The following is a 24,970-nucleotide window of genomic DNA, read 5'->3' as shown; positions in this document are numbered from 1 at the left end:
ATTGTTACCCCTGCATTTATTGGCATCTAAAGGATTCGACTCGCTCTTCATCCACCTCTTAATACGCCTCTAATTAAGGGGACCTCAAGGGTGTCGATGGCGCATAATTCAGATGGAAAAATCAATAACACTGGCATTTGCTTTTGCGTGGGACAGACAAGCTCCACCAGTCCCATTGATTTTGTTCTATTTTGGACACCAAGGTTCATCTTCAGTATTGGCTGCTCAGACACCGGCAATTCATCTTGGGTCTAACATGGACTCAAGCTGGTCCGCCAGTATCTGAGCAAGCTTCTGGAATAGAGATCTGCTGCTAATGTTGCCTCGGACAGCCTGGGCCCCCCTCAATGGCAAGCAGATGTAGCTGCCAGCTGAGTCCATTAGTCAGAGCGGTTGAATGAGACGGCCGCTGTCCCGCGCGCTCATCCATCTCACTAATAGGGGGAGAGCGGAGGGGGGTTCGCTTGTGCGCTGATGGTTCCCCTACTGGTGGATAGAGTTGTGCGTGGAAGTAAAGGGGATGAAATGATGGCAGAGGAATGTGAAAGGACATGTTTTCTAGTTAGATCTACATTACGTGAACACAGAGCCGTGTCCTTCACTGAGGTGAAACCACCACTAAAGAATGAGGTCGGATATTAACTAGATGTCATGACATTTCAAATTTCTGTAGTCATTCATTTGTAAAGCCAAGGACATCAGGGAACGACGTTGGCGCACAGAGGATTATGTGTGTCTGAAGTAGCTACACATTTGACGTATCGTATCGTTACACACTGATCACATCCCAGTACTTTTATTTTATTGCTGACAATGTAAACATTTAAAACTTGTGTTTACAGTTAGGTTCAGAAGGATTTGGAAAAATGACGGAGTTCATCTCTATGTCTTCATACACCAATACAATCGATTTGAAGGAAAAAAAAAACCAAGATGTGATCAAAGTGTAGACTTTCTTCTTTAATTTCAGATGTTTCCCAAAAATATGGCATTTATCATGTAGGACTGAAGGCTCAAAAGTATTTGGACAGAATGACATAAACGCAAACCATTTTTTTTCTATTTTTCCTACATGGATAAAACCCTTTGCGGTTTATGAGTGCCTGAAGCCTGGAGGTCATGGACATCACTGAGTTTCCTCCCTGGAGATGCCGGACCTTCAGTTGCTGCTTCTGCGTGGGTCTCTCTGCCTTCAGGAACAGAACAACCTGCTCTGTTGGGTTGAAATCAGGCGGACGACTCGAACGATGAAGAATATTTGCATTCAAAAACTCTTGAATTGCTTTAGCACCGTGTTGGAAAAACATCCTTCCTCTGCACTGAAGAGCGGTCCTATCAGTGTGGTAGCATTTGGATGTGAACAGAGTCTAGGGGGTTCTGGGAACTGCTAATCTGGCTTTTCTGTCTTTCATTTAGCTTATTTTTAGTAAAAAAAACAAACTGAACATAACTGTATGTGCCTTATCCCCTCTGCTGTTCCTTAAAAGTATGCACTTAAACTCTTTTCAAGTGGCACGATATCACATATCAACACAGAATTTATTCCCCCAATCTAACGCAAGAATGCAGGGCTTCGGGGTTGAGAGCCTCAGATATGAAACAGGTGCCAGGACCCAGAAGAACTGAAAACGTGTCTTCAGTAAGTGAAAAGAAGAAAATTCCACTTCATCTTTAAAAAAAAGTAAGTTCATGTTTTGTGCCCTTGTCACACAACGTATCCAGTTTCACATCAAACCTCATTCTGATCAATACAGGCTTGTGACCCAGAGCTACTTGAGGCCCACACCATCATATTACCTCCATTTACAAACACAAGTCTCCTAATATTTGAAGCATATAAATTGTTTTCATGTTGCGGTGAACACTCTTCATGTGCTTGGACAAAGTTAATCTAATGTAACAGAAGAATACTGAACGGCTGATTTGGACATTTGTTGTGTTATTGCATCGTAGGGACGGCCTGTCAAACATCTGTCTGGACTGCAGCTGCATGTGGCTGTGCTGCACATGCAAAAGAAACAACACCAGTCAACTGCAAAATTAAATTTGATGCCCTGAAAAAGATGTTAAAGAGAAGTGATTTAGAAGTTGTTCTTCCAGTCTGGATGCGATGTCTCTTTAAAAACAAGCTGAGACTCTGACATTTAATATTCATGAGACAAGTGCCACTTGAATGTGCATTTGTAAAAAAAGAAATCACAGCTACACCTTCTCTCATTTTCGCTTTCTATGTGAGAAATAGAGTCCAACCTGTAAACTCATAGGATGTGAAAATGTGGAACAGATTTAAGTAGAAACTTTTGCTGACTGGATTGTGACAATAAAAAGTGAGATGCTGCATATTGTGTCTGCACCTGTCGGAGGTAAAGAAAAGACAAAGAAACAGGCTCGTTTTCCACATGAACTGAGGTGTTTTTACTGCATTTCAGTAACAGAAATAGCCGTATTACTCATTGCACTCACAGCGAAGAAGAAGACACATCCTCAATGTCAGTGGACAAAGTGACCCGGAGTGTCCTTAAGGGGGGACGGAGTCTGCAGCCGCGCCACGGACTCTCTCCGCTCAGAAAGGTGCACTCCAGGCTTGCAGGCATTAAAAGCACCCAGTTGATGCCTTGGCAGGTCAATACAACACACACAATGGGTGTAGATGTGATCGACAAAACTGTGGAGGGAGGGTGGGCGGGGCTGGGGCGGGGCGGGCCGGGCCGGGAGGGGGGGGGGGCGTCCACTGACACAAAATCACTGGAATGGAGAGGATTTCTCATTCACTGGAGAACATGCAGCCCGTACAAAATTTCTCTGGGGTTTGGGAGTTTTAAAACTCTGCATGTTAAAAGTTTACTGGCGTTAGAAAACGTGTGCGGACACCTAGTCGCTGTCGACAGAACTGGCCTCTTTTTCTGGTCACAAAGCAGGACTGCGGCCCCCCCCCACCCCCGCCCTGCTGCTGTTCAGGCGATGCTCCAGTGATGCTATGCCAGTGTGGGGTCTTATTAAAATGGGACAGGTTAGTCCCAGAAGGAAAACGAGGCTGGTCGAACCTTCCTCCATGGGTGGTCAACACTTCTACTGATTACTGCTAACACCAGTTTTGTCTTTTTTTTTTTTTTCTTTTTTTTGTCCACATGAAAATACTTTTCTGTGTTATTTTTCGGAATATGATACTCTTGCAAAGTCATACACATCCATATAGATAGATGAACTTTTTTTTTTTTGTCAGCATACAAGGTAAGCTGGGTGACTATATATGAAGACAACAACTACAACTTTCACAGCACTGGCATTGGTTAATTTTAAATACAGTACTCAAGCATTGTTAGATTAATAAAATAACAAAAGAAAAAAAAAGAGAAAAAGAAACATAAGACCCCCGTAAAAATAAGCTACTGTACTCAAGTTGGTTTCTCCCCTAAAATGTTTCTTTTGTATTTCAATGGCATGATGTACATATTTGTTTTTAACCATACCAACATCTATCCAAAGGGAAAATTGTCTATGCAGTGTATCACTTTGGGTTTCCCTTGATTTCACACAGTACCATGCAATTGTCTCGGTAGCTTGTAATTCCTCTATTTATTTTGTCCTCTAAATTTTGACTGAAATCATCGATAAACTTGTTAAGATAGCGTTGTCTTCACATAGACTCAGGTAATGGAGTTTTTTTAGTCGGTTATATCTCGGTGCACATCCACCCTATTGCATGTTGACAGGTTTTGCAGGATACAGTGGCCATCGTGGGGTGAGTTTGCAGGTGGGAGGGAGGGATGGTGGGGGTGGAGGGGGGTCCGGGTGTGGATAGTCGTGGACAATGTGGGTTGCAGGTTATGAAGGACGGGGCTGAAAGGTGGGAGGGGGAAGTTGGGTTTGTGTACGATGAGGGAGGGGTGCGGGTTGTCAGCTCCTTGACGACAGCCTTTGAATCCTTGCAGACCTGAGTGGTGGTGCCTGAGTTAGTCTGTTTAATGTCCGTCCTCCCTCCCACATGGTTCAGTCTGAAAAGACAAATGAAAGTGTGTCAGAGGGGGATTTGGTCCAGTGACTTAAGCAAAATTGCAAATAATCCACTCCCTCTGTGAGTATTCTGAGTGAAGACACCAGGATTAACTCAGTCTTTGATGACCAATGATTTAAAAATGAGCAATTCCTGTATGAGTGAAAACTTCCAGTGAAACTAAAAGAGTTACAACTCTGACTCAAGTCCCTTGTCAAGTCCTTGAACCCAGTCTGTTTCACTTTAACTGATCATCTGTGGTTCCTGCTCTGTTTTGTTTTACTGGAAAGACCTAAAAAAAACAGAGAATCTGGTCTGATGGTTAAAAAAAGGAATATTACATCTATAAGTGGTAGGACTCATGACATGTCAGGAAAATAAATACATTTTTTTTTATTTTATTGGCTTTGTCTCGAACACAACAAAACCCAATCAAATTAAAAGCATCAAAATATTAAAAAAAGCAAAACAATTTAACAGTCTCATTTAAAAATAAAACACACAGCAAAACAATGTGTTCGAGAGGGAACAGGAGGAAGCAGAACGCTTATTTAGTCCTGTCCCTTCCTCACAATATCATATCATATATAACCTATAAAAATTAAATAAAATTAAAAGAAAAGAAAGAGAAGAAAAGAAAAGAAAAAAAAGGAAAAAGACAAAATAACAAAAAATAAATAAATACAACACAAACAACCAATAAGCAATATCAGTAATTATAATCATAATTGAACCGGTCTCCTACAATATCCTAAATTCAAGAGTCCAATCTCCCAGTCACCTCTACACTACTATTTTTTTGTCTGCAAACTAGTCTCACATGGTTCATTATAGAAATGGGGTTCAAATATATATATGTTTTAAGTTTTACCAAACTTTGTATTAACCATTAATATATATGCAGACAAAGAGAGAAAAAAAAAAGAAAAAAAAAGAAATGGGGTTCAAATGCCGAATTGACCGGCTTGTTCCTGTGATGCATCCTATGACTTTTCTTGGATATATGTTTCAGGGACGAAAAAAAAAAACTGCCAAAACGTGTCTTCAACCTGCTCCAGAGGTTTCACTTGAGAGGCCTTCATGCTTCACCTGTCACCCAACACAACTCTCTACAGCAGCACACTTGAAGTTATTTTGCGAGAAGCTTCCAAATGAGAGAAAGTTGCTCGACTGCCACAAATAAAATCAAGAATAAAAACAGGATTTTTAAAGAAATCCAAAGGTTTGGAGTTATGCTTTCTCTTAAACCGGTGGGAGTTTGAGACAACATATTTGTGCACCTTCAGTCTGAATCGGATGGAATTGTTGCACAACCCCAAAGAATCTCTGACCCAGTCCCTTTGGTGAAACTCTGAGCTCCCTCATTGCTGAATCCTGTTAATCCCAAATCCTCTGAATCCACCCCTGACCAGCATTTAATGATTCATCTCATACTTTTAAGCAAAAAGCAAGTAAACAATGAAAGCAGAGCCAGAAATCCCAGCACAATTTCTCCAGAAACTGGTACGTCTCACTTACTGGATTTTCCTCCCTGTAAATAACTGATATCATCTGATGGGAATAACAAAAAGATAACAATGGCAGTGACAAAATATAGTTAATTTAGCAAGTTTTGAAGGGAAAAGAGTGATTAACTGCACAGGTGAGTGTGCACTTGCTGCCATGTTGGCTCCTCGTGTCTGCTGGTGACGTAAATGAAGCTGTTATAACAATCCTGTGGTTTTTTCCTTTCTTTGTTCCTTTCCTCTTTTGCTCTGGAGGAGACACAGGGAACCTCTCCCAGGGCACACCTACTATGAAAATACTCCAGAAACACTTGACAGCGATCTCCTCCCTTGTTTCCAAAAAACCCCTACAGCGTTCCTGCTGTATTCTCCATTGTCATCCTCCCTCCTTCCTTCCTTGTTGTATTGGAGATAGGGGAGAGGTGCATGGAGAAAACCCTTGTGTATGTTATGATTAAGCCTTAGCGGTGATAGCCATCATGCAAAATACCAAGCACTGACAGGAGCAAAGCTCATGTAAATACATACGCCTACCATCGATTTCCTATGGAAGAAAAATGAGCGGAAGTGGCGGACGTGTGTGTAGGTGGGGAAGTAGCCGATGATGGACCATTGTAAAGACCTGAGGATTTGCACCAACCCAGACTGGCTTACTCTTCACTAACACAAGCATCCGTCCTCCCCTTCTGTTCCAACAATAATTGAAGAGCGGTGGCCACCTTTGAGTGTGGCGCCACCTATGTCCCGCCGTACCTTGATGGGGCTATCCACCGGGTCCAGTCCCTGCTCCGACAGCTGTTTCAAGGCACTTAGAGCAGCCTGAGAAGAGAAGGAACAACAGATGGTCGTGTGAGTGAAGAAAGGGAGGGAGAGCGGGAGACTGGGTGGGAAGAGAGTGAGTGTCACCCTTCAGCTGCTTTTCAAATAACACTTACTCTGGGAAACCTGATGCCAGCAGGACACTTTCCCTTCACTCTCTGTTGTCTTTGGCTTCCCTCCTCTGACTGTTTATCTAGTGTTATTGGGTTAACATTTCCACTTTATGTTTTGGCTACTCCGCATTTTCCTAAGTCGATCTGAGTGATATCCCTATTCACGGAGGCCGCAGCTAAACAAATAGCAGTGGGTCTGAAATACCTATAAATCATAAAAACACTTATCACAACACCGTCTTGCCTAAAACTCAACTACATGACACTAAGTGAGGACAAACAAGGGAGCGAGGAACATTTGTGTTGTTAATTGTGTAATGACTTAATTGTGCTCAATTTGTGGTTGGGGGAAGGTCGAGCTGAAAACTGGAAGTTTCGGTCCCAAGTGTTCACGAGGATACTTAGCTCAAATTTGCTGTTTGACACATTTGGGTCATAATTCCAACCAAGCATGAGCAGTATTACACAACTATGGCATCACAAATAAAAGAAAAGACCATAAGATATAGATATACAAGTTTGAACCAAAAATCCCATGATGTCATTTCCTTCCTTGTTCCCCGACAGCCTGCTGGTGATGTGAGAAGAGTGAGCCTGCTATCATAATATATACAACATGCGAGCGAAACCAAGGCATGCACGTTATATCACGGCTAAGTTCTCTCCTTGTTACTACAAAGACATAAACACCTTTGAATTGTATGTTTCCTCCAATGATAACTCTGCTGCCTGTTGGAAACCAGGATGCAGAAGTCTGAAGATAAAAAAAAAAAACCACACAAACAAAGCTGAACGGCTGTGTCTGATCTCTGCCAGGCTGCTTGCTCAGTCGTACCACACATCCTACCACAGACCCTACATCCTAAAGATCTGCTTCACGTGTGTTTGGGACTTCTCTCAGCGTGGGTAAATAGTGTAGCAGTGGGGAAGATACAGTACGTTTTCCACCTCTAGGTCTTGGTATGTAGGGCAAAAAACATTCAACATGTCTTGAGCTCCTTCCTTCCTTCATTACATACTAGGGCTGTTTGATTAATCGATTTTAAATCGTAATCGCGATTATGTAATTAGAACGATGTTAAAACGTGAAAATCGTAAAATCGATTTAAATTTTTTTATTTTTTTTTTAATTTTATTTTTTTACCTTGTCTGCACACATATTAATGATTGATACCATATTAATGATTGATGGAAATACCTCTCAATACCTGCGACAAGTGCCCCATGGGAGAGGCTCTTTAGTGTAGGAGGGGGCGTTGTAACATGCCACCGGGCATCCCTCAAGCCAGATGCGGTAGACCGGCTCGTGTTCCTTGCAAAAAACTTGCAAATGTGAATAGCAAATGTAATGACTGACATTACACACCTCTACCTCCTTCATGGGTTGCATTATTATTTAGCATGCAAAGACCCAGTTTAGTTTAATTAGAAAATGTCTTGTTTTATTTAATTGGAAATATAACTTACTGTATGTTTGCAAGTGCTGATTTGCTGATTTTTTTTTTCAGAGATAAAACTTTATATTTTATTATATTTTTTAAAACTTTTTTTTCAACTTATTTTACAGAGTTTTGCACTTTATTCATTCATTTTTGGTTTAATAAGACCAAAGTTTGCACTTAAAGCCCAATGGGGCAAATGTTCAATAAAAAAACAGCATATTTGAAATCATTTCTCTGCCTTTTGTCAATTCACAAAATAATCGTAATCGAAAATCGGATTTTGAGAGAAAAAAAAATCGAGATTTTATTTTTGGGCAAAATCGAACAGCCCTATTCCATACTAACTAACGCTGCAGCTGACTTGATGTTAGTGTCTCCGTCTGCATCTACAAGCAACCACGTCCAAAGTTGTGCAGGTCAAAACACAATCAGGAGTTATATTCATTATCTGCCTTAGATGGTTATCTTTACCCCCAGAGGGGATTTCTCCTCATGTATTTCAGCATTGTAACTTCATCTCTTATGATTCTGGTGAAAGGGTGATTTTAGGGTGATTAGCCGGTTGCAGTGCTCAGCGATGCGTCTCCAGCACATTTGCATGCAATCGGGTGTGGACCATAGATTACTCCGTGTGAACAAGTTAAAAACTCGTTACAAGGTACTTACCAATAAATCACCAAGCCATTACCGCTGACCGATGGATGTTAAAGCAGCAGAGAGGGCTGTTTTCCATGTCGGTTTAAATCTCATTTGAGGGAAGATTTGCTTACTTTTAGGAAGCTCTTTCTAGCTCACGCTGTCTCCCATCCCCACCGTCGGGAAAAAGCAGCCAGAGCATTGCAACGACTCGTCTCTGGGGACAGCTGCGTGATGCTTTACACCCCTACGTCACACATCATAGCAATGAAACTAACTCACAGAGCTGCAACGGAAATCTCGGCAAAGGCGACTAAGAAACTCAAGAAGATAATGATGATAAAGAAAACGAGACGCTGACCGGGCAAGAGACCAAGCCGGAGTAAATCTTGGACAGTGTTGTGAAAGCAAATAAAATCTCAACGCTATAAGGGCGGTAAGATTTAATAAAGAGCTAAAAATTACAAAAGTCCCTTGCTGCTGCTATAAACAAGCCAAATATCTGGATGTGTGAGTGGACTCCCTCGTGAAGCTACAGCCAATGAGAGAGCAAGACATTGGTTGAGGTCCTTGTAAGGAAGTTAGCAAACCACGCAACATCCATCTCCGTTACCTGCATGTATCAATCCCTTCCTTCATACATGTTCTTTGTCTTTTCTTGTTTTCTGACCAATTCATGGCACATACATTTTGCAGTGTTTATGTATATGTATACACACCCTGAGGAAGGCGCAAGCCGACACGCGTTGGTGTTTTTTAGATGTAACCCAGTCCAATAAAGGTTTTTTTTTTTACTTTTTTCAAGCCACCAGAGTGCCTGCATTTTTTCTTTTGAGTTCACTGTTGCACCCATTGCAAGAGCACCGGTGGTTGTGGGGACACCAGCAGCGCTCCTGTTATTCTGTTTTATCTTGCAGTGTTTGTTTCCTCCCTTTGTCCAATTTCAAATAGCTAAATGTCTTAGTAACGTGACCTGGAGAATGACTTCTGTCCTGTAATCTGAACAACCCAACAATCAGCCGACGGAAAGTCAGGTACTCTGAAATCAGCTTCAGAGCTTATCTACAATTTTGGGGTTTCTTTAGGAGCTGGTGGAGATAATGTATGTCCATGTAACGTTCACAGCTCCATGCACGGGTGATGGTTTCAATGCAGATACCTGTAAAAGAAGATGTTATAAACTACAGCCAGAGGTTTCTACATATCCACAGTTTATGTAGTAAGTAATTGATAACTCTAATTGTATTCACAAATAGTATTAACTGTGCCGTCCTCGTGTAAAGGTGAACAGCAGCAGCCTCCCCCCTCTGTCTGACACACACAGCCGACAACGAGAGAATCATTTTCATGCTCTGATCCTTTATAAAAATACGAATCCCACTGTGTCCCACATCATTATGTCTCAGTGGCATCCGGCATGCAGAGAATGATGTTACAAACTGTGATCTTTTTCAAAAGCCTTTAACTTCACACAACCAGAAGGATAAACCAGGATTTATAAAATATTACTGACAGGTGCAAGGGTCACAATCTGGTTTGAATCCATCAAATTGGAAAAAAATTAAATAATAACAATAAAAAAAAACCTCCAAAAAACCCCACGATGCTTACAGATACAAAAGAAAAATAACTATTGCCGAGCCGATTTCAAAAGAAACTGATGTTTCTCCAGAGACCCCCGAAAAAATCAACTTGAGACCCACTAAGTCTCTAACAGAAAATTTATGGTGCAATGTGTTTTTTTTTCTCTGTGAAGCTTTGACACCCTGTGAGATGGAGAGAATATACTTGAAGAGATTTAAGGTGACAACCCTGCAGAACGTGACAGATGAAGGAATGTTTTGGCAATTACACCTTTGATAACCATAAATCTAATCTGGAGACCCTTGATGCCATAGTGTGATGGGGTTTTTTTCTCTCCCAAAAATAAGTTAAGCATAATAGGTCAAGTGGATTCTGGGAAATCAAAAAAAAAAAAGAAAAAAAAAGAAAACCTTTAAGCAGTTTAATCTAGGATACATGATCAGCTTTACACCTGATAACCAACAGACATAACCTGTAAATCACACCTGATAAACATCTCCCTTAACCAATAAATTATAATAACAACCATCTTCCCCATAAATATCTTGTTTGTTGTATTTATTCAATTGGTTTGGAAGCTTTCTCTCCCTGAGTAAATAGCCAGAGACCATCTGTTGGAGTGGGTGGGGGAGCCGTGCTAGTGTAGGGGCCGGAGATAAACAGCCATAAATCAGGGACTTGACAGTGGCAGCGCTGCTGATATACGACGGGCAGGCATAAAGGCCCAGCAGCTCAGTGAAGGACGCAAAGTCTAACACAAATACTGCGCCTATCTGCAGGAAAGGCGACCAGCGAAATCATTATTTTTCTAATGTGATAAGTTGGCATCGTTAGAGGCCGCGGCTACATTGACGCATCATCACCAGCGGAGTGTGTTTAGTCTGAGGCCGGGAAGAGCAAGGTGGAGGTGTTTCATCTCTGTCATTCAACAGAGGGAAAGGGAGCGGTGGGTTAGGAGGAACCGAGCACAGAGGATGCTGTGCACTAAGCCCCTTACAAATGGGAGATGAGTGGAATTTGCTTAAAACACTCAAAGTCGGTAAATGGCCACTTAGAGGTTTTACCAAGACCCCCCCCCCCAAAAAAAACAAAAAACTCTTCAGACACAAGTTCAAACTTATGCACACTCTCAGAAGACCACTCCTATGTCACAAGCACCTCCTGGTCGACGAGACCATGTTCGGACCTTGCATTTAAATAGATCTTTGGAAATCTGATCGCACGTGGCCAAAACTAACGCAAGGCCCGAACACGTTCCAGGATGGATCCACTCCTGTTGAATCCGGATGCATCTGAAGGGGCTCTGGGACCCGTTTTCTTTCTAGTGTGAATACAAAAGCATCCAGGGACCGATTCAGGGCCCGTCTAATGAACTAATGTGATCGGCTTAGGATCAATCACTTGATTTTACTGATATAAGGATAAAGCCCCCTGTCATTTAGTTTCTTCTTCACATTTGTGTCAGACCTTTCCTTGTATCGTGTGCATATTTTATATTTTTATATTTATATTTTTATATATTTTTTTTCAATATAAAGTTTGGAAAAAAAGAAAGTTGATACAGAACCGTTCCAGTCCATTATCGATACCCATGTAATTGACAAAACGGATATTGGAATTACAACACTGATCAAAAAATTCTATTTAAATTCAAAAACCTGAGGATTATACTGAGGCTATAGGCTTGCTTGATGAATCCTCCTACAATTTGAAGGGTTGAATAAAAACCGAATCATATGTATGTATGTATGTATGTATGTATGTATGTATGTATGTATGTATGTATGTATGTATGTATGTATGTATATATATATATATATATATATATATATATTTTTTTTTTATAATCCCCCCCCCAACTTTTATTCAATTTCACAACAATAATAAACCAATTTTGATATCTGAACTACTGTTTATTATACTGGAACTGCATTAGAACTTAAAATAAATAAAAAAATAAATAAAAAAGATAGCTGCACCTCTTAAAAAAGGCAAAGGGGAAAAAAAGAAGAAAAAAAATGTAAAAGTGTGGTTGGTGTTTTTCGTCAGAATATCTTACTGAACCTCTTGCTGCAGTGCAGTACACTGAAATCTCTCTCTCTCCCAACCGTTTTAACTTTCTAGGGACAGTAATTCAAATAAGAGAACGATATGAAGCTGTTTCCCTCTGGACTTCTATCCAATTTTCTCTGGAGGTGAAAAACTAAATTAGTTTTCTCTGCGTTTTGTCTTTGAGGATTTGTTTCCGATGACTGCATCTACATCACTCTTCTGATTACACGACACAGCCTCGGTTTTCTTTTTCCAGTTCTACAAGGTGTTGCCATTGCATCTAGGGTTCTATTTCATTTTGTGATATTTCAATGATGTGTTTCCGATTCCCTAAAAATGTAATTGGAAACATGACCTCTTATATATCACAAACTCAGCCTCCATGGTTGTGTCTTTATCTTCTTGAGTATCCGTTGTTTCACATCCACACCAGCACAGCCCCAATTGCTCCGTCTTCACCTGTCCCTCCTTTTTTGTCCCTACTTTAGATAAGAGTTAGGTACTTTCCATCAATCCAAGACTAGTAGCAAACCCGAAGCCCCCCAAGGCCATCTTATACAGGAGCTTCCCCATCTATCTATCTAGTTGTCCCCAGTTCAAAGACTTTGACAAACAGTGGTCAAAAGTGATGGGCTTGAGAAGGCACCGTGGCTGAGCTCCTGATGTGGAGTGACAAGGTGGGATCATTTTTCTGGGCCTGCTGCGCTCTTAATGGTTTCCCTGACAGAGGCTTCGTTTCCATCAGCGACTAAACCAAACAAAGGCTCAGTCCCTCAGGAGTCTGAGGCATCAGCCTGATGGATCTGATGGATCACTGGATCACAGTGACCCTGACCAAGTAGAACCCTGCATCGACGACTGTGTTACAGGGACGCCATTAAAACATTTTGGAGGGAAAATCTGAGGGCAGAGATAGTCGGGGTGAACCTGAACCCAGACAGAAGAGGGAATTGAAACCTTTAATCCGTCGCTCTCCGGTACCTTATCCCCTGGTCCTTAACAGCCATGACCAAAACCAGGGAGGTCCACATGCACGATGCTCGGTCTTGCATACATGTACTTACAACTCCTCCTCTCCACCTACTGCGAATCTTCAGAAGGAAGGTTTGCACATTTTCATCAGATAGTGTCCTGATTCTGCCCTGCTGGAGACCAGATGAAGTCCAGATGACAGATTTCTTTGACTACAGAAAGGTATTTCTATATGCACGTAGCAGATGTACCGTAGATTATCATGGATTTATTTTTTAAGCTCTTTGCACTCCATCTGGAATAATAAAACTCTTCCCCCGTTTCCCCCAAACTCCATGAGCATCGGTGGCAGCTCTCCGTCTTTACTTTGATCCGGCAAGATAGTGTAAGCTCTGTTTGGGATGTGACATCATCTGAAAAGCAAGACCCGAGAGAAAGAGCGCTTGGATCATACAGATATTGCTTGCGATTTTTGGTTTTTGGGTAAGATTATATTCACTGAGTTGCGCAGCAGGTGCATTGATGCAAATATGAAAAGAAGAAAGTCCTGTATAGTGTGAGATTTACCTGCAGAGGAAATCACTGAGAGCAAATTCACTGTTGCTGGATCGGCATGAGGATTGCACATTAGTCGTGCCTGAAACGTGGAATATTTTCTGAGCTGCTGCTTTTTGTGCATCTGTCTGGGCATTAGCAGACTGAATCATTTACAAAAACAGCACAAGGTAAGACACACTTCCCAACTTCTACAGAGCCCAACGTAATACAGAAACCACAGCACGGTTTACAAAAAACCCCCTCAAAAACTTTCACTTTCGGTTGCTAACTTGATATGACAAGGTGCTGTATCTGCTGTAACCCTAACTGCTTGCTTTTGTGTGTTCAATTGTACAATAATCACTTTGTTTTACGCAAAAAAAAAATTAAAAATGCTTACTCTATGCTTACTCTTATAAATGCTGGAAAAAAACAAAGCGCTGAACATCAGGCGGCTGCTTTTGAACGGCTGAGAGGCAGCGATTCTCAGAACATGAAGCGGATACAGGACAGCTGCTTATGAGGATGATCTAAGGACATACACTAGACTAAACAATGAACAGAGTGGATTTCAAACAGGGCGTTTTACAGGGAGGACCTGGAAAGTTGGAAAAATGAGTGCCCTGTTGTCAGAGAAGTTCTGAGGCTGGATATATTATTCTGAAGAGGGGCTTGTTCTGCTTTCAAAAGGCAACATAAACCCTTGACAGTACTCTCTTTAGAGTTCACTCCTCAAAGCCTGATGTAATATGAGATACGAGAGAAGAGAAAATCCAAACCATCTTTTTGTCCCGTGTTAACCCTGTTGTTACTATCATCACATCAGATTTTTCTCCTTAATAAAAAAATCTTTTCAATGTATTACAGATTTTCTACATCTGCCATTCGGTGCTCTTCTTCATCACTTGGCAGCGGTTTCCTCTAAATTCTTTTCTTTTCCCCCTGCCCACATCAAACCCCTGGACAGGGATCACTGGAACATTCCCGGACAGCTCGCGGAGAACACCTGTGTGTCCATGAGTGCTGGCACTGTGTGCGTCTGTTTGTTCACGCGGTGCGATGTGTACATGGATTCTTGAGTAACTGCAGAGAAAATGTATTCAGATCCTCTCCAACAAAAAAGGAAAAAGAAAAAAAAAAAAAAATCTCTTCCTCACTCTCTCTCCACATTTCACATCCTCTTCCACATCAGAGGCGCGGAAAAAGAGCCGGTGTGTGCTTGGCACCGGCCGAGTTCCACCCTGACATGACGTTAATTCCTCTGAAGTGGCGCTTGATGTGTGCCGGTGTGCGTTTCGTGTTGCAACAGTGCAGCATCTGCGAGCTACAGCTAAGTAAACTGTGAGGAATTCGACTGCATTCCTGATCTCATCTCAGTCATGAGCGCATGCTTCCAGCGTCTTGGTGATCAGAATTCCTGGGGTGTATAGCGTTTTCATTCTCGTGTCCTGGGGGCCACGAGGACAGCACCAAAGGCCGGCTGAGTTAAGTTAGTGGGATAAGGGCTGTGGGGCTCCCCAGGGGAGCAAGTCTTCGCTGACATGGGAAGCCATAAATAAGGGCCTGGGGCGCAGCGCCATGTCATGCGTCATTTGGGCCGGAGAGGAGTGCTTTATCCCCTCCCACCGCCGAGCTGCTGAGCATGGCACCTCCTAGGGCGTAATACAAAACATATGGGCAAAGGGTGAGGGGCAGAAGCACCTCGGCATACCTTCCTCCTGCCTTGTCAGCGAAGCATCTCGGAGAATAAGCAGATACCGACAGCCTGTATGATAACAGCACGTTACTCCGCCGCCACACACCTCCATCAGGAAACATCATCTCTGGGCTTGGATAGTTTTGGCACGACAGTAGTATGACGAAGTAACACTATTGAACATTTACAAGCAGTAAACACTGATAAAGTGGTTCATAAAACACTGTAATGCATCATTATTTGGCTGTTATTTGAGGCAATTACATTAAACGTGTTTACTGGTGTATTTGTTAGCTAATTTGGCTGTAACTGGACAGCGATGCCTACAATTTTTGAACACATCGAGTGAAAATGACCAGTCTCTCTGTAGGAGCATTTTCCACGCCATCTCATAAGTGGAATGGCATTTTTGACTCCTGTCAGAGGCTTAACATAGCCATTTATTTTAACATAACTCCATCACCCCCAGGGCTAACATTAATCTCCATTTTGCTGCAACCACATACTCAGTTCTCCCTCAAAAACTGCTCTGATTCACGGGGTTTCGGTCGCTAAATAAAGTGTACGCAGCTTATGCTTTAAATAACAGTGGGTTGTTTTAACTCTGGACTTTTTCCTTTCAAGCTCCCAGGTGAGCTATTTGCAGCCCACATATGTATTCACAAGTAAATAAGCATTTACACTCATATCACACCAGCACAATCTTTATGACCCAATCTTTTACCAAGAGAAGAAAGTATGACACCGACACTTTCCATTGTTGACATTCGGAGACGATGACACATTTTCATTGAGAAAGGAATGTACGAGGGGGCTAGCATGTGTGTCCACCCACAGCAATGCCAACTTATTCCACGGTCGCTGACGAATAAGTGCCTAAAAACTGCCTGAAGTGAGATAAAAAGCATGAGGAATGCATTAGTGACGGGGTCAATGCCTGAGAAGATACTAGGTATGACGAGAGGAACAGCCTCAAGGCTGGTGACTCAACATTATGACCACTGAACAAGCTTCCCGAAAAAGGGAATTTGGAATTTTCACGGACGAATATCCCCCGTCATACGCAGACAAACCGGACTGATAAGATGGTCTGGATCGACACATTCTTTCATGACTCATCTAAGGGGTTTCAAATACTCCATTCACCCAAGCAACTGACGGCATAAAAAAAAAGTTGCTTCACAATTATTATTCCATCTTTAAGTCACCTAGAGGATTTAATATTGTTCACAAACACTGACAATCTGATGTTTCTGGGTGGAGAGAGAGCACTTTTTTTTTTGTTGCCGATTCCAAAACAAAGTTTCATCCCCTCAGCCTACCTGCAGAGATCCACCTCTCTAATGCCAGCGGGAGAAGCTCCAAATCTCCTCCACAATTGGACTAAAATTGCCCTGGGAAAGGTACAAAAAGCGGTGGGAAGAAAAGCCAGCCTTCAGAGACCCGCTCTCTTATCAGCACAGAGCTATTGATTGTCCCCACGGGGCGTCCCATTTCTCTCTTCCCTGCTGGCTAATCTCCCTTTCCTTTCTAATTTTCTGTTTGTGTCAAAGATCGACCAAATGATCCTTTTAACTGCTCTTTTCCTGCCAATTTTCACTGTACAGAACTCAAACAGACAAACTGTTGGGAGATTAAGTGCAGAAGCTACTTAGTGGGCAGTAGTACCGTACAAGTAGGACTTAATGAGGATGCAGATGTGATGCGGAAGGAAGAGACCCTTTCAATGTATAGCATTGAAGTCCTTCCCCAAATTTGCACAGATAATAACCTTAAAAGAGATAATGCGGTGGAGATGATCAATCTTCGATAAGGATGTCAGCTGGGCTGTCAGATGTAATTACTAGTCGTTATCAGCCCTCCCCCTTACGCTGTTAGGCAATGATTTCTTCATTGTTGAATAACTGATGGAGGTTTAATTAAATTTTCTATCAAAACCGTCTGAACAAATAAGAAGAAAGGTCAGGCATTAAAGTACTAACTCCATTTTAGATGATATCTATATATATCTGGGTTTCTTGAGCCAAGTAATTAAGTGCGAGTTACGAGAAAACAACTTCAAAGTGACATTGTCTTCCCACATTTGAAAGTATCACATTGGAAAAGGGTTTATGGACGTAGGCAGGAAGTGGCGTTCAGTCTTCAGTGGGTCCTACTGGGTCCAACGCCGTGAATGGAGACGATAGGGCTGGAGGGATTGAGGAGATCGGTCCCAGTTCACCTTCCAGCCTCCTACGGTACGTTTTACCTTGGATGCTCGCTGATGGAAACTAGGGCTGCACGATTAATCGTTAAAAAAAAAATCGCGATCTCGATTCATGCTTGAACGCGATCTCATTTCCAAATGACGACGATTTAAAAAATTTAAAGATGGCTGCATAAAAAAAGGACTAGGCCTATGTTCTAGGTTGTTGTAGTCCTGTCATGGTCAACTATCATGTTGTCATGTTTGTTATATTTTGTTAATGATTGTGGATTACATTTGGAGAAACATCTACCTTTCTCATCACCTGACACATATTGCACATAAATATTGTTAAAATTGTTATTGTTAAAATTATTTAAAGACAAGAGAGATGTTTATTGTTTTTATGTTCAATGTCAGCTGTTACAGCAAAAAGCAGCCAGAGGAATAATTTGTTGCCTCAGAACTACAGGATCTGTTACAAGTCCCCTTTCTGAAAGGGTGTTCAACTCAGGGAGGAACAAATATTGTTAAATTGTTATTATTGTTTAAATTATTCAAAGGTTTGTGTAAAGAAGACAAGAGATGTTTATTGCTATTATATTTTTGTTCAACTGTTGCAAAGTTAAAGTAATAAGTGCAATAAATTTTATATTGGAAAAAAATCGTGAGAGAATCGTGATCTCAATTTTAAGCAAAAAAATCGTGATTCTCATTTTGTCCAGAATCGTGCAGCCCTAATGGAAACCCGCCTCATGACGGGGGAGAGGGAGAGCTCACTGCATGTTTTGTTCATGTTTGGTTTTAAACACCAACTGACGCAACATCGTCCAGCAATCCCTTATCCTGCCTTTAACACATGACTGATCATGTGAATGATCAGCTGCTTTTACTCAAATTAAGAATATGGTAAATACTTGCTGACATGAAAGAAAAATTAGGTGTCCAGTTGAAAAAGATCCTGAAAACACATCTCCATTTTTCTCTATCACACAGTCGAGGCTACTACTTTTTGTATATTTCTTCTTTCTGAAGACAGTTTTATCCACGTGTAGTCTGACCAGCACAGACGGTTTCTTTGCTCTAGTTAGTGGAAAAGTGCAAATTTCCTTTCTCTCTTTAAGCCCCATTTTAAATATGGGGGGCACTATATAATATGAGAACCATTTAATTTGATGCAATATTTCCCTTAAGGTTAACAAAGTAAGATTACAAAACTAACAGGACAGATTTACAGGTGTGGAAAGGCAAATGAGGAGGACCTTGGGAATATATTTAAAGGGGTTGAGAAAAGGGGGTAGGGAAGAGGGGCTAAGCTTACAGTGACAGCTACCAGCTGCATGCAATAATCCGCAGCCCTCCATCACAACTCTTTTATATTTTTGTGTTGGAGACGGCGATGTGCATGAGACTGGATGTCTGGTGGACAAGGACATCCGGTAACGAGAGAGGACACGCAGTCAGACAGCGTTTTACACCTCCTTCCTCTTGTAGCTCCCTTAGCTCCTTTTTGGGTTTTAATCACCTAGTGCACGCAAAGGACACGCCTGTAAAACCTTTTATAATTTGTAATGAATCCCTACGCAGTCGGTGAGTGTTTTTCATTAAATAGCAGGACTTACAAGATGTGAACAGACATTTTCACCTTATATAAGGATCCCAGAAATACAGAGCGGAGCTGCAACTCACTGTGCGATGGGAGAGATTAAGGCCCGCTATGCCTCAGCCGCTGAGCTGTTATGAAAACCCAACCACGTTTCCATGGCAACTGGCGGTGTGTACTGCAGACAGATTATGTATAAGGCATGTTTTCCTGAAAACAATCAATTCCTGAACGCTGATACCGAGAGACAGGCCTCGATGGCGGAGGCTCTCTCGGCGAGGCTAGCGCTCCGACGCTCAGCTCCAGTCGCTTATGGAGTCGCACTAACGAGCCAAAGATGGGATCTGATGGGGAGGATAGGAGGCAAGGAGCGCAGTCTGAAAACAAGATATGCCTCTTAAAAAAATGCAAACAAGATGAGTAAATTATCCTAAAGCAAGCAGACATGTCACAAGATGTTCATAAACAACAGGGACCAATCCCCATATGGGGGAGAAAAAAAAAGCCATGTTATGGATTCCTTCTGCAAACATCAGCGAGAGCCAAGGCCAGACACAGAGTGGCTGACGTGACAAGAAAACATAGATTGCGGTGGGCCTCACATACAAAATTAAAAGCAGCATTACATGATCTCCTCCAGAAGACGGGATGAACAGCCAAGGGAATGAATTATTCTTGCGATATTAGATGCAATGTGATTAAAGTAAAAGAGCCTTGAAGGAGGCCGTTTGAATCATTTATAAGGAGCAGTAACCACTTCCATGCTCAAGAGTCTATCTGTGCCGGAGTTTCTCTGCAGTAGCGCAGACCAGACGCTGCAATCCATTACCCGCCAGAGATGCAGTGATTTTATCCACTAAAAGGAGAGCGAGTGCGTAATTATCTACGGTCAAGTCTTTACGAGCCACCTCACACATTTTTACAGCATCACAAACAGACAGTAAACACCAGGACGGCGCTGTGCTTTAACATGTGATTAAGACACAGCTAATTAGATAGCGGACAGTAAAACAGTGAGGGGAATCGTAAAAAGAGGGAGCAGAGACGGGTCTGAGTGAGGCATCAGGTACAGGCAACAGACGTCTGAGCGCAGACACAGCAGGCCGCTGACAAATGATCCAGGTGGGGTTTCTCATTTCTGTTTCGCTCTCTGAGCTGAAAATGCAAATAACAGACTTTGTAAGAGTAAAAAAAAAAAAGAAAAGAAAAAGAGAACCCCCACCCCCTCATGTTCACCCTGCATCCATCCCTCTCCTCTTCTACTCCCACTGCACCTACGCTGTGGTTGGTTTCATGAAGCAGGGGTCAAGGTACTAATGGAGGACCTTGTGGCCTTGTATCCCTCTGGAAAACAGCCCCCGTCCCCCCGTCCCCCCCGTCCCCCCCGTCCCCATCACCACCACTCCCCTGCTCTCTTATAAATCAAGCAGGCTTCATTGAGAGCGTCACAGTCCTCTGATGTCCGAGCCACGTCTCATTTCAAAGTCCCTCTGAAGGCTCACACGGTTCCACGTTTACTCGCTGGGCACGAGGGAGAGGCGCATGTGGGAGTGAGTGTGACACTCAAAGAGAGAAAGCACAGGCAGAAAACAAGGGAAATTAGTTTGGGAAAAGTAGAGGGGAGTTAGGCGCAGAGAAAGCGTCCCTTAGGAAACAAAGGGGGCCCCCTACAACAAATGTTTATTCAGTAACTATGCTGCATCACACTTCTTATACGAAAACATCTTCAATAAATCACACAATTTTTGGGCAAGTCATGACAGCGTCTCTAAAGCATGCCGTGTGTATGTGTGTGTGCATTTTGTAAATGTTGCATAGATGAAACGTCTTTCTGCAAACTGCATGTGCATGAGTTTTTAAGAAGCAAAAGGCACTTCTTCCTTCATGGTAGGCCGAGGCTCGTGATCAGACAGTGCAAGTGATAATTGACATAATGACTCTCTGTGGTTTCTTCCAGCGGATGCTTTCATGACACGGCCAGATGAGCGACACTTGGATTGAACACACATCTTTTCTCGACATGTTTTCGTGTCACATAACCGGCCTTTTTGTAAATCATCTTAACTTAGTTTACAGAATCCTTTCTAAGCTCGTGGTTAACACAAATAAGTGCAACTAATCGAAGGGAAAGTTTCATCAAGTCAACAAGTGGAAAATTTTTAAACAATTTTTGGGGCATTTTGGGAAACATTTTTTCCTCTTGAGAGTTGCATGGCATCATCAGCGTCACATCTGTCTGTATCTAGAGCCGGCAGCTGTGTTTCCATCAACACTTTTTGATGTCATTCTTTTTTTTTTTTAAAGCCCACTTAAAATATTTCCAGAGATCCAGAGAATAAGCGCGGTCAACGCTCGCCAACGAAGAATAAACACGACATAGACAATCTAAATATGTGCTGAAAAGCCCTCTGCATGTTGGCGGGTGTGCGCTCTCAGTCATCCAGCTTCGTGGTAATCCTCTGAGGCTTGATCAAAGGCAACTGGACCTCTTTTTCTTGGTTTTTGAAGTTTGACTAAAATGAACATGACCCTTTGGATGGACAAACAGCTACTAGTTTGAGATTATGTTATCACTGAGACTGGAAGACAAAAAGCTCGACTGCTAGGAGTAACTTTACTCCTATTCAGGCCTTGATTGTTTAATCTGCATCAGGATGCTCTGACCTGCTCAGTATTAATGTTATCTTGCTATACCAAAGCTCCAGTGCCAGCGGCCTTCAATGACGCCTCATTTATGATTTTTGTCTAGTTTTCTCTCCTTCAAGCCTCGCTCAGCCTCTGCTCTCGGTTGTAAGATCACATCAAACTGCTTCGCTTTTTCGCAAAGAATAAATCTAAAAAAGCCATCTCTTTATTTCAGTCTCACTGTGGCATTATTGTGCGAGTCTCAGACCCATACTTACTTTATTGCGGCCAATTTCTTAGAAAAAACGGCAACTGGTGGCCATTTCCCGATCCTGACACATTGGGACGACTTTCGTTAACAGTGTAAAACAAATTATGAGCAAATCAATGAATGATGAAGTCATTAACCTCCTCATTTCCTTGCACACAACTAGATGGGACGTCTGCGTCACACAGGGCATTTAAAATTTTAAAAACTATGATATACACCCACACGGACCACCAGATAATAAAAATCATCAACTCGCTGCAAGCCTTTTCTTCCTCTCACATTTACGTAGTCACACTGTGGTTTGCCTAATCTTCCCTTATCTTCTTTAAATGCAAACGGTTGGGCTGAATTTGCATATAAAACAGAACCCAAGCTGTCACTTGTGACTTTATTTACAGGGGAGCCCAAGAAGATGCTGAAGATACTGTTATGAGGCAGGCAGACCCACAGAGTGCCAACTTTAGCTGCAGGGGTTTGCGACACCTTGGTCGTAACTCGCGTTAACCCCCAATGTGACTGTTGTTTTGAGAGTTTCGAAACGTCTGCTGTTGGAGGCCTGAGAATGCGTTAACGCCCAGATGAGAGGAAGGTGGACGCGGTGGTGGGGCTCAGACAGACAGAAAAACATTCCCCAGTCGCTACGCTCATCTCCATAACTCAGCACACAGCCGGAGAGTACGGATCCCGACGTGGGACATTAACGACTCGACTCCCACCGGTTCCCCCGCTGCTGAACGGCTACGAGCCCAAATCAAGACGCTCGTGACACAATCTCATCTGTTTGAAGGTTGTTGATGAAGGTTAAACAAATCACTTGGCAGGATGAACCTCAAACCATTCACCAAAACCTGAATCATGCCACGCTTGACAAAACCTCGAAAACAAACCCCAACAACTCGAATGAAACACTTCTCAAGATCTAATTTCACCAAGTCAGGACGGCAACAAAGGAGCTTTATCGCCACTAACAATACAAGTCATTGTGTAAAGCGCAGATGTGTTTGTATATATACACGTGCAATCGCTTTGCCAGACATGTCTCCCTACCATTACTGTCACTGCGTGTTTTTTTGCTATTGAAGCACTCCGGTAATGATGAATTTTTCATAAGTTTTAAATCACAATATGTGTGTCACACGTCGAATTAAAGGGCTGTTCTTTTTGCTTTCCCAAGAGGTTTTCCTTGCAGATTTGCACAACAGAGAGGAACAAGAGTGACAGCATCAGAGGTTGCTCGGTGGTAATCTGTTTTATCTATTTTGTAGGAAATTGCCCCGAGGAGCAGTGGAGCAGGAGATGTGGCAGATTTATAGAAATTGCTGCCACACTGTGTGTTAAAGGGATCATTTCCAAAAGGCTCAAATAAAGGAATATTTACGGCTGCTTGCTTTGGCATCTTTGAAGCAGAAGTCAAAGCTCTCGAGATATCTCTTTAACACGACTTTACAGCAGTCTGGTTTGCATTTCTGAACAATGAAACAAGAGATAGTTAAACATTGCAAAATAATGACTATGGAAGAAAGTGGTAATGTTAACCTTTACATAAGGAGGGAAAAAAAACTAATTGCATTGAAGCTGGAAAGGGTGTTTTCTCACACGTTGTCAGAGGGAGATGGTGAAGCAAAAGAAAAAAATTAAACACATGCCGTTATCTCGGGGACCTTTTCAGCAAGGCGGGCTATCACTCATTATCAAATGACATTAAGTTAATGAGGCTGGGATGCTACAAAGAGCCGTAGGTAGCAGCCTGGCCGGCCCAAGCCTCCCACAGAGGTGATGACTGAGGAAAGGTGTGACTGCTTTACAGGCCTTTATCCACACCAAATTTGTGTGCGTGGGGGAAATCACACGCTGAGCCCGACACCGAGGGCTACAAGGCCACTGCCAAAATGTCCTGCTCCTCTTAGCATGAATGTGATAATGAATGTGGCGCCTTTAAGTGCTCACACACATCTAGCAGGTATGTAAACATTGGGGGCAGCAATTAAGTTTTTCACACACACAATCACAAACAAGGTAGGTGATTTCACAAAATAACATTATGTGACGAAGGTTTTGAATTCATCTCCATAAGTTACAAGTAATGAAATAAATAAAAGTTAATCTGAGCAGGAAGGCAGCTACTGTAGATCCACGTGTGAGTGAAATCACAACAATGTTCACGGTGAATTGAAGTGTCTGATAACTATACAGATTGGTCTTGCTCCTCTCGATTGCACTGTGATATCCAGGGGGCGGAGAGGAAACTGGCAAGCGACCAATCACAGAGACCAGGCACGCGATGGCAGAGGGACAGCGAGAATGGTATCAACAAAACACTGGTGAATGTAAGAACATGTTTATCTAAGATGTTATTAGTAACTCTGCAGCCGTTTTGACTGCTTTGATTATCTTGGACGCTCCGGTACAACTTGAAGTAGGGCTGGGCGATATATCAAGATTTTAATATATATCGATATATTTTCAAACGCGATATGGTACGAGACAATATCGTTTATATCGATTTAAAAAAAATATATATATATATATATATTTTTTTTTTATTATTTTGTGACAAATTGACTTGAATGTTTTATTTGAGATTTGCACAAATGTTTTGTTATTTGCACAACTGTCAACCTCAGTGGAAAAGTCTGCCTGTTACTGTCTACATTGTATTAATAGCAGTGTATTTTAATTGAATTGTTATGCAGGAAAGGGATATTTGTTTTATTTTATCCAAGAAGCATTTTTATTCTATATATGCAGGCAGTTTATTTTTATTTCATTTGTTTTATACATTTTGATATTGTGCAGATCTCTGTTAACAAAGGAACCTGTGTGACATTTGGCACGAGGCTTTGTATTAAAACTCACTGTTTTTTTAAGGGTTTGCCTCAGAAAAAATGAAGCTAACAGAGATGCTATGCTATAATGCTTGGGGGAAACCCCAATTA

General features: G+C 42.1%; 1 protein-coding gene across 6 annotated transcripts in view; it reads right to left on the bottom strand.

Annotated features, from left to right (window-relative positions):
* Positions 1 to 2,388: 2,388 nt before the first annotated feature.
* Positions 2,389 to 24,970, bottom strand: part of stau2 (staufen double-stranded RNA binding protein 2) — a 112,096-nt gene continuing 89,514 nt past the window's right edge. For all 6 annotated transcript variants that reach the window (XM_061713066.1, XM_061713062.1, XM_061713067.1 and 3 more), the window contains 2 exons: positions 6,253 to 6,318; positions 2,389 to 3,995 (listed from right to left, as the gene is read on the bottom strand). In XM_061713066.1, the coding sequence (XP_061569050.1) occupies positions 6,263 to 6,318 (56 nt within the window). In that variant the 3' untranslated portion in view covers positions 2,389 to 3,995; positions 6,253 to 6,262. The remainder of the gene's footprint in view (positions 3,996 to 6,252; positions 6,319 to 24,970) is intronic.

The sequence above is a fragment of the Cololabis saira genome, chromosome 22 (assembly GCF_033807715.1).
Source record: "Cololabis saira isolate AMF1-May2022 chromosome 22, fColSai1.1, whole genome shotgun sequence".
NCBI lineage: Eukaryota > Metazoa > Chordata > Actinopteri > Beloniformes > Belonidae > Cololabis > Cololabis saira.
The sequence above is the reverse complement of the archived record's forward strand: the minus strand, read 5'-3'. Positions and strand labels throughout refer to the sequence as shown.